Source organism: Melospiza melodia, chromosome 2, assembly GCF_035770615.1.
Source record: "Melospiza melodia melodia isolate bMelMel2 chromosome 2, bMelMel2.pri, whole genome shotgun sequence".
NCBI lineage: Eukaryota > Metazoa > Chordata > Aves > Passeriformes > Passerellidae > Melospiza > Melospiza melodia.
In genome coordinates, this window is record NC_086195.1 from 125,461,699 (window position 1) to 125,474,318 (window position 12,620).

The following is a 12,620-nucleotide window of genomic DNA, read 5'->3' on the forward strand; positions in this document are numbered from 1 at the left end:
AAGAAAGACTCAAGTAAAGCAAGTTGAGGAGATATCAATACCTTGTTCTCCTCTCATGAAGATTAATTTTGTAATAGGAGGAGTATTTTGAATGTGGAAGAAGGCACTCTTTTCTCAATTAATTCCTAAATCTTAGATAGTTTTCAAGATTGCGTTGAACTTCTGTGCTCAAAATCCCCCAGTTTCTCAATAGCCAGGTTTTGTTTTGGTTTAAACACTGTGGAGCCAGAGGACCAAACTGAACCTGATCTAAACGTGATTCCCTGAGACTCTGCTTGGTGAAGATGTTTCTAAATATGTAATTCTAAAGGAAGAGCTGTTGTGAACAGCAGAATCATTGGAGGAAACAGTTACAGTTTCTGAACAGGACCTGTAAAGCCTTTGGCTGTTCAGCAGTTACTCCTTTTGCTTTTAATCGAAGCAAAATGCGGCCTTTGGTGGATTTGTACTTTTCATGTTTCTTTATTCTAAAAATTTTTGGTGTTGCTTGTTGTGATAGAAGTGATTAGTGTCCTGGAAGAGGGAGGGCATCACTCCTTTTGCATTGCTTGTGTTTTGTTGTTTTTTTCCACACTGTTGCTGTTGCTTTTTGATCTACAATTTAAAAGATGGGATGTACATAAATAAAAATTGTCCTTTTTAAAAAAAAAAATTGTGATATGACTTTTAGTTTTGTCTGTGAATAATATAAATGAAAATAAAAATATTTTTCCACTTTTCTTTTTGCTTATGCTGATGTTTTTGAGAACAGTACTTTCGTTCCTTAGCAATGACTAGGTTCCTTACAACAGAGCAACAATCTTAAAGTATGCTAAAGTACAGAGGCTCTCAGAAGGGAACACTTGTTGGATTTCTTTGTTTGATGTTGTAAATCACTTGCTTGTATTTCCTGTGTTGTACTGTTTTTCTAAAAATAGTGAAAATTGCTCGCTGTTTGCTCAGTGCAGCTCCATGATGGAATAGTCTGTTTAAAGTTACTTCCTCTCAGCTACTCTGCCCCTCCTGCAGCCTGAATCTCTCCCTCATGGCCTCCCACAACAGATGTTCAGTGACTTAAACTTTGCTGAGAGAAGGTCTTTCATAACTTTAGGAAGCTGATATTCATTTTTAAAAAATAACTACCACCAAACCAAGCAACTCCCCCTCCCAAACGCCTACCTCGGAACAAAACCAGAAAACCTACCAAGGACTGCACAAGCCACAACCTAAACCAAGGTCACAATTCCAAGGCCACAGAACAGCCTGTAGCCAGTCCCTGCAGTTCTGAAACTGTAGGAAAAACCTCACAAGTCTCTATCAAATGCAGCTAGGAGTTGCATGAGATGTGCTGATGCAAAGTACCATCTTCAAAACACAAACGGGATTGAAAAATAATAAATGTGGAACTGAGTCTAACTTTGTGCTAACACAGATAGAGTCTAGCTAATTCATAATTTTTTCTGCAGAAATATGACCAAAAAAATCACATCAAAGCACTTAAGGCTTCCGCCAGAATGCCGCAGGAAAACTGAATTTAAATGTGAACTCCTTGAGAACACCTTTTTCCTGGCAGTATTCTACTTTAAAAGAGTAGGATACCTTCAAAGTATCCTTTTACACAGAATAGCTTCAGTCTTGTTAAAAAGCAGCTGGACTGTGTATTTTTTATTTTGTGGGATTAAGTTACTATTCTAAGGGGATCTTTAGAGAAACCTGATGCCTGCTGTTGACCACAATATTGGCAAGTAGCATGCAACCAGTTATTAAAGAGTTGAGGAGAATTATGCTTCTCCTCTTGTACAAACTAAAATCTTAATTTTGCAGGCAGCTCTCATGAAACTTGCTTTATAGGCATCTTTCCTCTCAGCCCTGGGATTTGATTAACAGCCCTGGTGCTGTAAGCACTTAAGTACTTAAGATCATGACAAGATCTTTTGAGCCTTCTCTCTGTTCATTCCTCTTACAAGAAAAGTAAGACTGTCAGCCTGCAGCTTCTCATTGCTCTCCAGTGAAAATATCCTCAGCTGCTTCTGTTACACCCAGAAAAATAAAGCAAGATATGTGGACAGTTTTTTGGACTTTCAGGGCTGCAAAAGGAGAACTGGAATGTCTGATCCCATGTGTATAGGAAAAAGGGAATGTGGCTGCTTGGCGTTCTGAGTGACGGGTCTGAGTGTGTTCACCATGCAGGCCGTGGCTGATGAGGCTTAGCAATTGTTACCGTGGTCAGGAAGGCCCATGTGCTGTGCCAGAGCAGGCTCCAGCTCAGAGAAGGATCTGTAGGAAGGTTCCTAACCAGTAAAAGTTTAATCATTTAAGGGGGAAAGGAGGTGGTACAGCACTACGGCTCTGGGTGTACTGGTGAGGTTGGTTGTGCAGGTGGGATTTTAACAGGTGCCAATGTTCCTGTCACTAGGCTGTGAATAGAGCTATCAGCTGGTGCTGGTCTTCAGTTTCATGCCAGAAGATTTGGGGTTGATGCTCTTTCCCTGAAGCCAGGAGGGTTTCCACACGATACTCTTGTCTAAAAAGTATTTAATTAATGCCGTGTGCTTTCCTTGATGGCTGCCTGCTGAAGCAAGGCTGTGGTTTTGGGGCTGTGGTATGGAGCTGCTCAGGGGGTGTTGCTAATGCCTGGTCTGCAGTGCTGTTTGGTTGGGGAAATGCCATCCCTGATAACGTGATGACCATTTCACGTGGAAAGAGACTGGCAGGCAAGGGCTTTTAGATTAAGAACAGGTCATCTAAAAATCTCATTTTCCAGATCATCAAAATCTCTTCACAGATGGCTATTTTTGACCTGGTTTAGAAATCTAATGCAATGTGTCCCCTCATGAAAGGAAAGTAGTGTGTATGTGTGTGCACATAAATGCCAGTGGTCAAGGCAAAGAGAGATCGTTGGACAAGGAGCATTACAAGCCATACCTGTTTTAAAAGAAAGAATTATATTAATATATTAATTTCCTTTTTAGATAAATGATTTTTGTGTTTTGCTTATTTTTGGGCTTTGAGAATTATACACAGATGTGGTGAGAAAGGAACATTTTTGACACTTGGCATGTATTGCTTAGAAAGTGTTTGTTGTTTTGATTTTACTGCAGAAGTACAAAGGAGCACTAAGCTGCTTACATAGTTCCATAGTTGCATGCTGGGTACACTGGTTTTTGGAACTTCACTTTTAAATTTTATTTTATTGCTATTTTCTATTTGGACTGACAAAAATTAATTCAAACTCTCTTTTCTGAGAGGTACCCACAGTATATCTGCATACAGGAATTATATACAAATGCAACCATCTGTTCTGCTTTCAAACATTGCATTAATGTCATATAATTATCACATTAGCTGTTCAGTAACAAAGTTGGTTTTTAATGTGGATGAAAGTTTTTCAACTGTGACCATTTCAATAATAAAAGGGTTTATTTTCTCAGTATATTCTTCCTGAGGTATTGTAGTCATATCCCTCCCTTAGTCCCCATCTAAGATGATCCCCAAAAGATGATCTTCTATGTGCAAGAAAATGAACTGCTTTCTCAACATTCAACATAAATGCAACTGTTTCTGTTCAGTTAAAATTTAATGCATAGACACTAAATTCTAGCTATTCGTATGTGTGTTAATCCACATTGAGTAGTATTATATTTCTGTTTCAAGTAAAATGAAGTATTAATTAGAAACTTGTTGTCATCTTGATATTTTACATATATGCTGAATTTTGTGCATGAGTAGCTTTTTAAGCATAAATTGTGGTCATCAGAGGTCTGGGTGTACATGCATTTTCTTTTTTCTGTTTTTGCTTGATCTGTGAGTGTTCAAGCAATAATGCTTTTTCAGAAGAAAGAAAACTTGAAAGGAATGCTTGAGATAATTTTTCAAGATTTCCAGCATCTCTGTTGAGATAGAGAGCTTAAATGAGAACAGGAGAAGCTTTTCATTCTTGACATACATTGCTGCTCTGCTTTTGTTCTTGAAATGCTTCCCTGCAAGCTTCTTTGGAGGGTATTTTCCTGAATATAGTAGAAACAAAGTGGATTGCTGTGGTTTTGGATACGATGCCCTTTTCAGATTTTAGGTACTTTGTTTCTGTACTTAAGTCTTTCAGCATTCTCCCTGAAGTCAAATGCTCTGGTACTGAAAGCTCAGCTGCTTTTATTGGATTTGTTTTTTTGGAGGTAGGTTTCTGTTTGCTTGTTTGTTTTCTGAAACAGTTTGAGAAATGGCTCTCTCATGCCATCATGGTCAAATATGTTGCTGCTAGAAAGCAGCAAGCTAAATTTGTTAATGCATTACAAAATCTTCCTTAATGCATTCAGATTGGCAGATGTGTGCTGGTGACCCAATATTTGGCAGCACAAGAGCAGGAAATCTGTTGCAAAAGGTAGATATAATATGTGGCTGCCATGTAGCCTTTGCTTTTCAGAAAGCTGCATCTGGGGAAATATATATCAGAAACAAAGATGACACAGTGGCAAGTATCTAAATTCAATTAAAAATACTAGATGCTTCAAAAAATTCAAGTGGGAAAACCTTAAGGACATGTATGCATATACTTATTCCTAGAAGCATTTTCCAAGTTTTTTTAGCTCTTACCAGTTATGCTCCCAGCGCCCTTCCTTGCCATATGTGTAGGAGTACCCTTTAAACTTGCTTTCCTTTGGTTGCTGGTGTTTTAGCAGGGCAGCAATATGCAACATTGGGAAGAACAAGGAAGATAAATACAATTTTGAGTTTTTCCTTTATCTTCTTCCAGCTTGTTGCATTCCCTGTGCCTGGCTTAAGCTAAGCTATCTGCTGTGGTAGTCTATTTTTGAACTGTAGCAACCTTGTAGTAATTCTATGAGGAGAACGGGGAGAAGATAGCAAGCCAGTGACATATTCAGAATTGTACATTCTTTTTTTAAGACTTGTCTAAAATACCAATGTTAACTTTTCCACAGCTGAAATCAGCTTTGCTAGGTTTAAGTACTTAGTGCTAAATTGAGTTCGGCACACAGTTAAATTAGGACCATGTACATTGGAAGTGCAGGGATAGGGGTAAAAGCTATTGGAAACTTGAACAGATTATTCTGCTGCTGTGGCTTCAAATGGAGGCCTTATGCTCCAAAACAAAGTGCTTGTGTAGTCTGAATTGTCAGGGTCTTAGACATCTTAAGAAACATTCCATTTCTTCTTAGTGGCAGTGGAAAACTAAAGGTTTTAAAGGCGAGTGTGTTGACCTTTCATCTGCAAACCCTCTCCAAGTTCTCCTCTGTACAGGTACTTCACACATGTGAAGAAGGGAGAAAAAAACATGGGAGTTGGCCTTTGAAAATGCACTTGATGAAGATGTCTCTTCTGCACACATAGGTTAAGTGATTAAATTCTTGCCCAAAATAAATGATCTCATCAGCTCTGTTTTTTGAGAAAATGGAAATAGTGCATGACTATATAATGTATTAAGGACTTTCTTTTATTTTCAGTTTGCTGGTAGCAAATCCAAAAAAATACTGATCAGATTGTTCAGCTTCATTGTAGATGGCAAAAGAGTGCCACAGAGGGAACTTTTTTGTCTTGGAGGAATCTAAAGAGCAACTGAAGCTCTAACAGAGCGCATTTGTTGGCTTAAAATGTCTGGCTAGAGAGCTGAGTCTTTAGCTGTGCTTGAAAGCTTGATAAATTTTTCTTTCTCTACTGCTCAGTGCTGGAGGAATCTAAACAGCCATTGGCTGCTGCCGGTGTTGGGAAGAAACAGTATTTTTTTTTGTAAGCTACTCAAGTGAGTAACATGATTAATATATTGGGTTGGTCAATTAATCCATTGTTCTAGTCTCCATGGTTTTCCAGGGTCTTTTTCATTTTGAAGAAAGAAATGACTGTAAAATGTCTTCTCCCTCTATCTTCCCTCTGTGCACTTTCTACCATTGTGACGGTGGTGACCTTTAATTTGCTGTGCAGACTATGCAGGCAGCCATTTTCCAGTGATGCTAAATGGTGTCTTCCTTTACACTGCAGTTAGGTTTCAATATTGTGGGCTTTCCTATTGTAAGTCTTTTATAAAAGAAATAACTTAGTTCTCAAAATGTGGTTTTTAGAGTACTTGAAATAACTATTACCTTTAAGTGCTTAAGTGAATATTGTGCACATGAAAAAAAATGGAAATCAAGATGAAAAACAGAATTTGGTTTCATGTGATGCATTAATCTTGAAGCAGAAAGTGGAAGAGTGAAGAAAAAGGGAAGCTGTGTTACTGTTTTGGTTAGATTTTGAGCTTGAAAATGTTGTGTCTTTCTCTTGGAAGAAGCGTGAGAACAGTGTGCCAGCCCTGGAGGAAGAGTTCCTTATCAGTCTGCTATTGAAACACTTCCTGTTGACACTGTCTCTTTGGGGAACTGTACCCTGTTATCCAGGAAAGAGGCTGCTCTCATGTGACTCTAATGGAGAAAAATTAACAGGAATTTGCTTGCTTGGGCAGAGGAGACAGGCTTGGAGGCCTCAGTCTGTGTGAGAATAGGGCATTTGATTCGTAGCTTGCTTGAACTCAGACTAACAAGAATAAAACTTGGAGGTTTAGCGTGGCAGGACAGACTTCAGTGCAGACTGAGCAAGCCATCAATAATCCTCAGTATATTTTTGTCTAGAGCTGCTGCAGTTGAACTATTGCTAACACTTCAGCTTAGTTTAACACCACATTGAGCATGCCAACAGATGTTCCAGTCACACCTTCAAATTACAGTGGAGACAGCTTTTTTTAATCCAGTGTCTCGCAACTCTGAAGGAAGTGGGAAGAATGCTATCGAGTTGTATCAGCTGAGCTGAGCGAACAAACTTATTTAGAAGAACTCTGAAGCAAGGCATTAATGTCTGAAGCAACATTTTCTAGTCCCTTTTTAGTGCCTCTATATATGCTCCATGGTTAGCTTTAGAAAAAAAACTAACCATGGCGCATATGTGTGCACTACATGCACATACAGTCACACAATTGACAAGCCATTTTTGAGAAATGTGGTTGTGTGATGTTTCCAAGGGCATGCCATGGGTCAGTTAGCAGAAGTGTGTGAACAGTGTGCCAGAAGGAGATGATAGGCAGGAAGATGTGGAGTCCTGTGTCATTTGATGTCTTTCCTTAATAGCTGAGGGTGCAGGTTGGCTCAGCATTTCCTTGCTGTGCGTCTTCAGTGTTTACAGGCACATGCATCAGATTGCTGTGGGACAAATCTGCCAAAAGGAACAAGTATGTCTGTACTGAAGACAGAGTTGAAAAAAGCAAGGAGATTCTGTTATTAGTATGAAGCTATTTGGGAGCCAGAGACTGGGGAACTGTGTCTAGGAAAGTGCACTTAAGCTGAGCTGCAGGGGTTGGATAAAAAGTTATATTTGTTACCATCATTTAGAGCTTCCTTCTGTACTGGCAAACAAGCCTGTGTTCCCTTGCTCTGTGCAGTTTTGGTCTTACTCCTTATATTTTTACCAGGACAGAATGACCTAGTACCCATGCTATGTGCTAATAATCTCCAGCTACTGGAAGAGTGACAGTAAATAGGACCATGTGCACTGCAGACTTACACTTAGTCTGAGTTTTGTCTTTAGAATTAAATCACTCCTCCACATAGTGATACATACTTCAGCCAAATGATGAGGGGCTTTGTCCAGTTTCCTGATGGAGAGTTTTGATTTTTATGAGTCGGCCAAGGAAGTTTAGTACTTGACTTCGGTTGTTAATGAATATGTAAAGGGGAAAACTGTGGTTTTTGTTCTTGTTTCATACACTTGGGTTTGGTAGTCTCTTGGTTAGCCTGAGTTCCTCGGTCCTGTCCTTTTTGTTGTTGTTAATTATAGTACTAACTTCTTGCTGTAGTTTTGAAACAAATGTTTATTGTGAAGAATACTCATGACTTGCATGGTACCTTTGTGCAAGGGCCTTAGGCAGCTTCACAAGTGCTAATTATCCCATCAGAGTGCTTTGAAGTCCAGCTTGTGATCTAAGGCTTTTGGCTGTAACTAAAGTGACTGTTTTCCATCTTCACATCCGTGGTGAGTGATGGAGCTGTGATCTGCACAGCTCATTTGCTGTGTTCTGGTAATGACTTCAGGATAAAATCACCGGGCTGTGTTGAAAAGCTTGGTTGCTATGTTGTGTTGTGTTCTTGGTATCTTAGGGGAGCATTAATCAAAACCTAAACTTTGTATGGAAGGAGATAGTCTGCATCCAAATACATGGGAATAAATTGGATGCAATGGGCTTTTCTTAGTTCTTAGCTGAGCTCTAAACCTGATCAGGACCTGCTGCATTGAAAACAGGAGACTGCTGCAAAGTTTGATGGAGACTTCACATTTGAGAAGGAAAATACAATACGTTCCTTTAGCCATGTTGCTGACGCTGCAGTAGTTGACAGATTACTGATTTATGGATAACATTTTAATATGTAACCTTTCTGGTTTTTTTCTTTCTTGTCTTTAGGTGAAGCCAAAAATCTTCCTACATATCCGGGGCCAAACAAGATGAGGGATTGCTACTGTACTGTAAACCTGGACCAGGAGGAGGTTTTCAGGACCAAAATAGTGGAGAAGTCATTATGGTAACACATACATATATAAATGTTCTGTTGACTCTTCTCATTGTCTGCTAACTAGGTTTGTTTAATATTCCAAAGATACTTTCTTGAGGGGAGAAGAGAGAATGAATAGGATTCTTCTTCCAGTTTAAAAAACACTAGTGGTAAAAAGAGTAATGTTGTGATACTGACCTGTATTTAAGGGGAAAAAATGCCTTCACCAAGGCAATCCATATTAATTTTTTCCCTAACAATGTATCGCCAGTGCTTCTTTCTTTCTACAGTACTTGTTTTGTACTTCCTGAGCTTTTAAAATCTCAGTTTAGAAAAGGTTCACTAAACTCCATTTTGCATCTTTCTAGACTTAGAATTTTGCATTGGTCTGGCTGCCCTAGGGAGTTAAGAATTCTGTTTTTTTTTTCCTGTCACGAGGCTGTAACTGAAAGGAGAGGCTTGAACATAAGATGCTTGTCTGATTATCTTGGACACTTCCTATGAGATTGCAGAGGTCAAATGTAGAATGAAACAGAATGAGAAGCATGTAGTAAAAATTAAAATGCTTTCTTCTGGAAATCCTTAGACATAAAAAAAAAATAAAGGGAACTAGGCTGGGTATATATGTATATTCTGGTAAGCCAGACTTTTTTTTTGAGTGGAGAGGAAAGACGCAGCAAGGAACAATCAAGTTCATAACGTCTATATTAAGAGATAACTCTCACCCTTTTCCCAATTTGAGTAATAAGTTAGGAATGTGCTATTTGTCTTGTTATTGCAAATAATGTACTTCAGGAAGTATCTCTAGACCTCACTCCCAGCTACTCAGAAGTACCTGACCCATTCGGGAATGTGAGTGGGATTTATTCCTGTAAGTCTCTTTAATTGTTCTTTCACACAAATTTTTGTCATCTTTAAGCCTTGGTGTTTTTGAATGATGGTGCTAATGCTCTTTAAATTGTAGTATACAAACTAAAAGCAAAAATTGCTCTGTAGGCTTTCTTCCTCACCCCTATAGCTGACATGTAGTATCCCTAAATCAAATATCCCTGAACCAATTATTTTTTTAAAACTGATTGGGTGAATCATATGCATTTTGTTGTTTTGGGGTTTTTTTTCAGTTTTCTTTTTTTTTTTTTTTTTTTCTGGATGATCCTTAGTGTTTCACAGGGAAATGGAAGATAGGAAGTGAGGATGTGTGAGAATAGCTGATGTCATTTCCTTGAATTAATCCAAGCATTTTTCTATTGAAAAAATAAACTCTTGGTAATAAAAATAAGCAACAAATATAATTCATTCAGTGGGAAAAGCTGCATCTGTTTTTAGATTGTCTAATAAAGATGGAGAGGTACATGAGGCTGTGCAAAATTGGAAGGTTTCTATTTTCCTGACAGGACTAAGTTCATTTGGTTAATTGAGGCAAATTCAGGGGAGAACTGAGCAATGATCAGAGGTCTGGAGAACATAACCAGTGAGGAAAGATTGAAATATTAGAATTGTTTAGCTTAGAGAAGAGGATGAGAGTAGACATAAATATTTAGATTAAAAAAAATAAAACCAAGACAAACCCCTAACAACCCCCCCACAAAAGCCAAAATTTGAGAGGGGGGGAACTGGCCTCTCTGTCCAGTATGGATATTGCAAGTAATAGTGAACTCAAATTGCAGTGGGGAAGGAAGTTGAGGTTAAGGTTAACTGTGAAGAAAAAATCTCTGCTCAAGGTTCTGGAGCACTGGAGTAGATTTTGCTTGTTTTCATGTTTATTGCTGATGGCTTTTAATAGGTTCTATATGATCTGTCTGAACTAAATAATAGAGATCTTCCAGCATTGAAACAATGGTGGGACCAGATGACCTCTCAAAATCCCATTATGGACCTATTTTCTCTGATGTAAGGCTTGACTAAAATGATCTCCTTCATCATTCTTTCTTCTCCTAGTCAGTGGGAGCCTGCCTTCTCCCTGTGTGAGCTTCGGTTCTCAAATACTGTTTTTGAAAAACTTGCTGCTTTACAGTCTCTGAATTTCCACTTATAAACATTCATATCAACTCAGTTTTGCCTTTAGTCCTATAATTGTTTTCCTGTCTTTGTTTTTTCTGGGCCATAAAAGAAAAGCAGACAAAAATCCCAACTACATGAGTGGTAATCCTGGGATGTCTTCCCAGTCTGTGGGTAGGAATTGCTCTTACTCCATGAGGCACACTCAAACAGCTACTCTATCTTTCATGACTGTGTTTACATTTTTTAAAACAAACGCATACATAGTCTTCCAGAAGATGTTTTTCAACTGATACCAGACCCTACTGCAGTTGCCCGTTGTTTTTTGGGCATGATTCTGGGATGAGGAGCCAGTCACGCTGTTCCATTCTTTAGTGCTTGTTTGCAGATGGATTTAACCCATTGAGTGAGTTATTGGCCAGGTGGGGCTCATGTGCCCTATGGGTCATGGAATTTCTGTGCAGCAGAGAAATTCCTGCTCTCATGTCTGGTGCTCCTTCGGCAGGCCCTTGCCAGCTTAATCATGGATTGTGTTGGTCTGTTTCTCTGAGGTATTGCAGTGATACACAATGGTTGGGAACAGGGATGTGAAGCTGGGCCAATGCTTGGCTAAATTAATTGAGTCCTCCCTGAAACACTGCATGGCTGGGTGACACGGCTTGACACAGTTCTCCTCTAACAGTTTGAAGGGAAGATCCCTGGCTCTGGTCTGTTGTACCTGGTTTCTACTTCCTGTCACTTCATGTCTGGCACAGGACTGGCTTGCTATAGTTTTAAGTACTTCTGGTATTTTTACTAAAGCTGATAACTCCCTCATCTTCCAATAAGCTCAAAAAAATTACTTTCATGTAGTTTACAGAAAACAAGATAGTTTGTGTGAAAATCTGAATTAGGAGGTCTTTCATATGCAGTCCTAGCACTACTGCTTCTGGAATGATGTCTTCTTGTTCAGATTTATCCTGGAGAAGCCCATCTTTTGCAGCATTTCTGAATGTTTTTTTCCTTCACCTGCATGAAAAGGCTTGAAATTGAGATAATGTCTTGTGTAGTTGGGAATTACTGTTTTTCCCCCCTCACACTTTTTTCTCAGTTGAACTTCTTTAGGCTTCCACTAGGCATTGCATGAATCTATATTTTTCAATACAGGCCTGCTCCTGGTGTAAAGCTTAAATGGAACTGGCAGATGGAAAAAAGGAAGCAGTTATCTCTCCTTCCCAGAGGGACTTGGATGAATGTCCAATTCTGCCTTGCTTGGAATATCTGTTATAGAACCTACAGGCTCTGACTCATCCTCTCCTGTTTTATGCTGGGACAGTGTAAGAAGTTGCCTCCCTGAGCTTTGTCCTAATCTTCTGCAGCGTGTTCTTTTTTTATTAGTCTGTGGCAGAGGCATGAGAAGACAGCTGAGAGCAGTAACCTTTTAAATCAACAATGCATGAATCATTCAGAACTCAAAAGAATTGACCCAGCACATCCTGTTGTCCAGTCAAGTGCCCTTACCAGTGCTCTGAAGAGAATATCTATGAGCTTGATGCCCTTTTTCTGAATGTGTGTCTCAAAAACTGAGAGGAGCCAGCATGGTGAATCTTACCTCCTCTGTTCAGCAGTCAGGTGGGGCTCATAAATTGCAACATAGAACTTAAATCATTCCTGCCATCCAGCCTCTTGGCTGCTGTTAAACTGGATGGTGAGCACTGCTGCTTTGTGCTGGAAGATTTTGAGGGCTGCTGCAATAAACTTAGTAGTGTCTGACTGAAACAAGTCAAGGGTTGGTTACCACTGGGGCTGGCCTTTCTTTAAAACCACAGAGCAACGTGAAAGTGCTGTTTATATGGGTAGTTCAGAATCATCCCACTTCTCTGGGGGTCTTTGGGCAAGAATAGTGAATATGTGACTTGGTCAGACCAAGAAATCCAGGTTCTCAGGGAGAGAGTCTTGAACTCTTCAAGCAGCACTGTTTTTGTAAACTTGGCACAAGCTTTTGCTAAATTCTAAGAAGGTCACATGCAAGTCATAAGATATGAGGGAGAGGTCAGTTAGAGCCAGGATTTAATATGCTTCTCTGTTTTGTATTTGTCATTCAATATTTATATTACCATCATCTACAAAGACACTGAG

The 12,620-nt window shown here is 39.3% G+C and overlaps 1 protein-coding gene across 4 annotated transcripts in view; it reads left to right on the forward strand.

The window, feature by feature from the left end:
• RASA3 (RAS p21 protein activator 3) overlaps positions 1–12,620 on the forward strand; it is a 171,347-nt gene that overhangs the window by 72,091 nt on the left and 86,636 nt on the right. For all 4 annotated transcript variants that reach the window (XM_063149888.1, XM_063149889.1, XM_063149890.1 and 1 more), the window contains one exon: positions 8,417–8,534. In XM_063149888.1, coding sequence (XP_063005958.1) covers positions 8,417–8,534 — 118 coding nt within the window. The remainder of the gene's footprint in view (positions 1–8,416; positions 8,535–12,620) is intronic.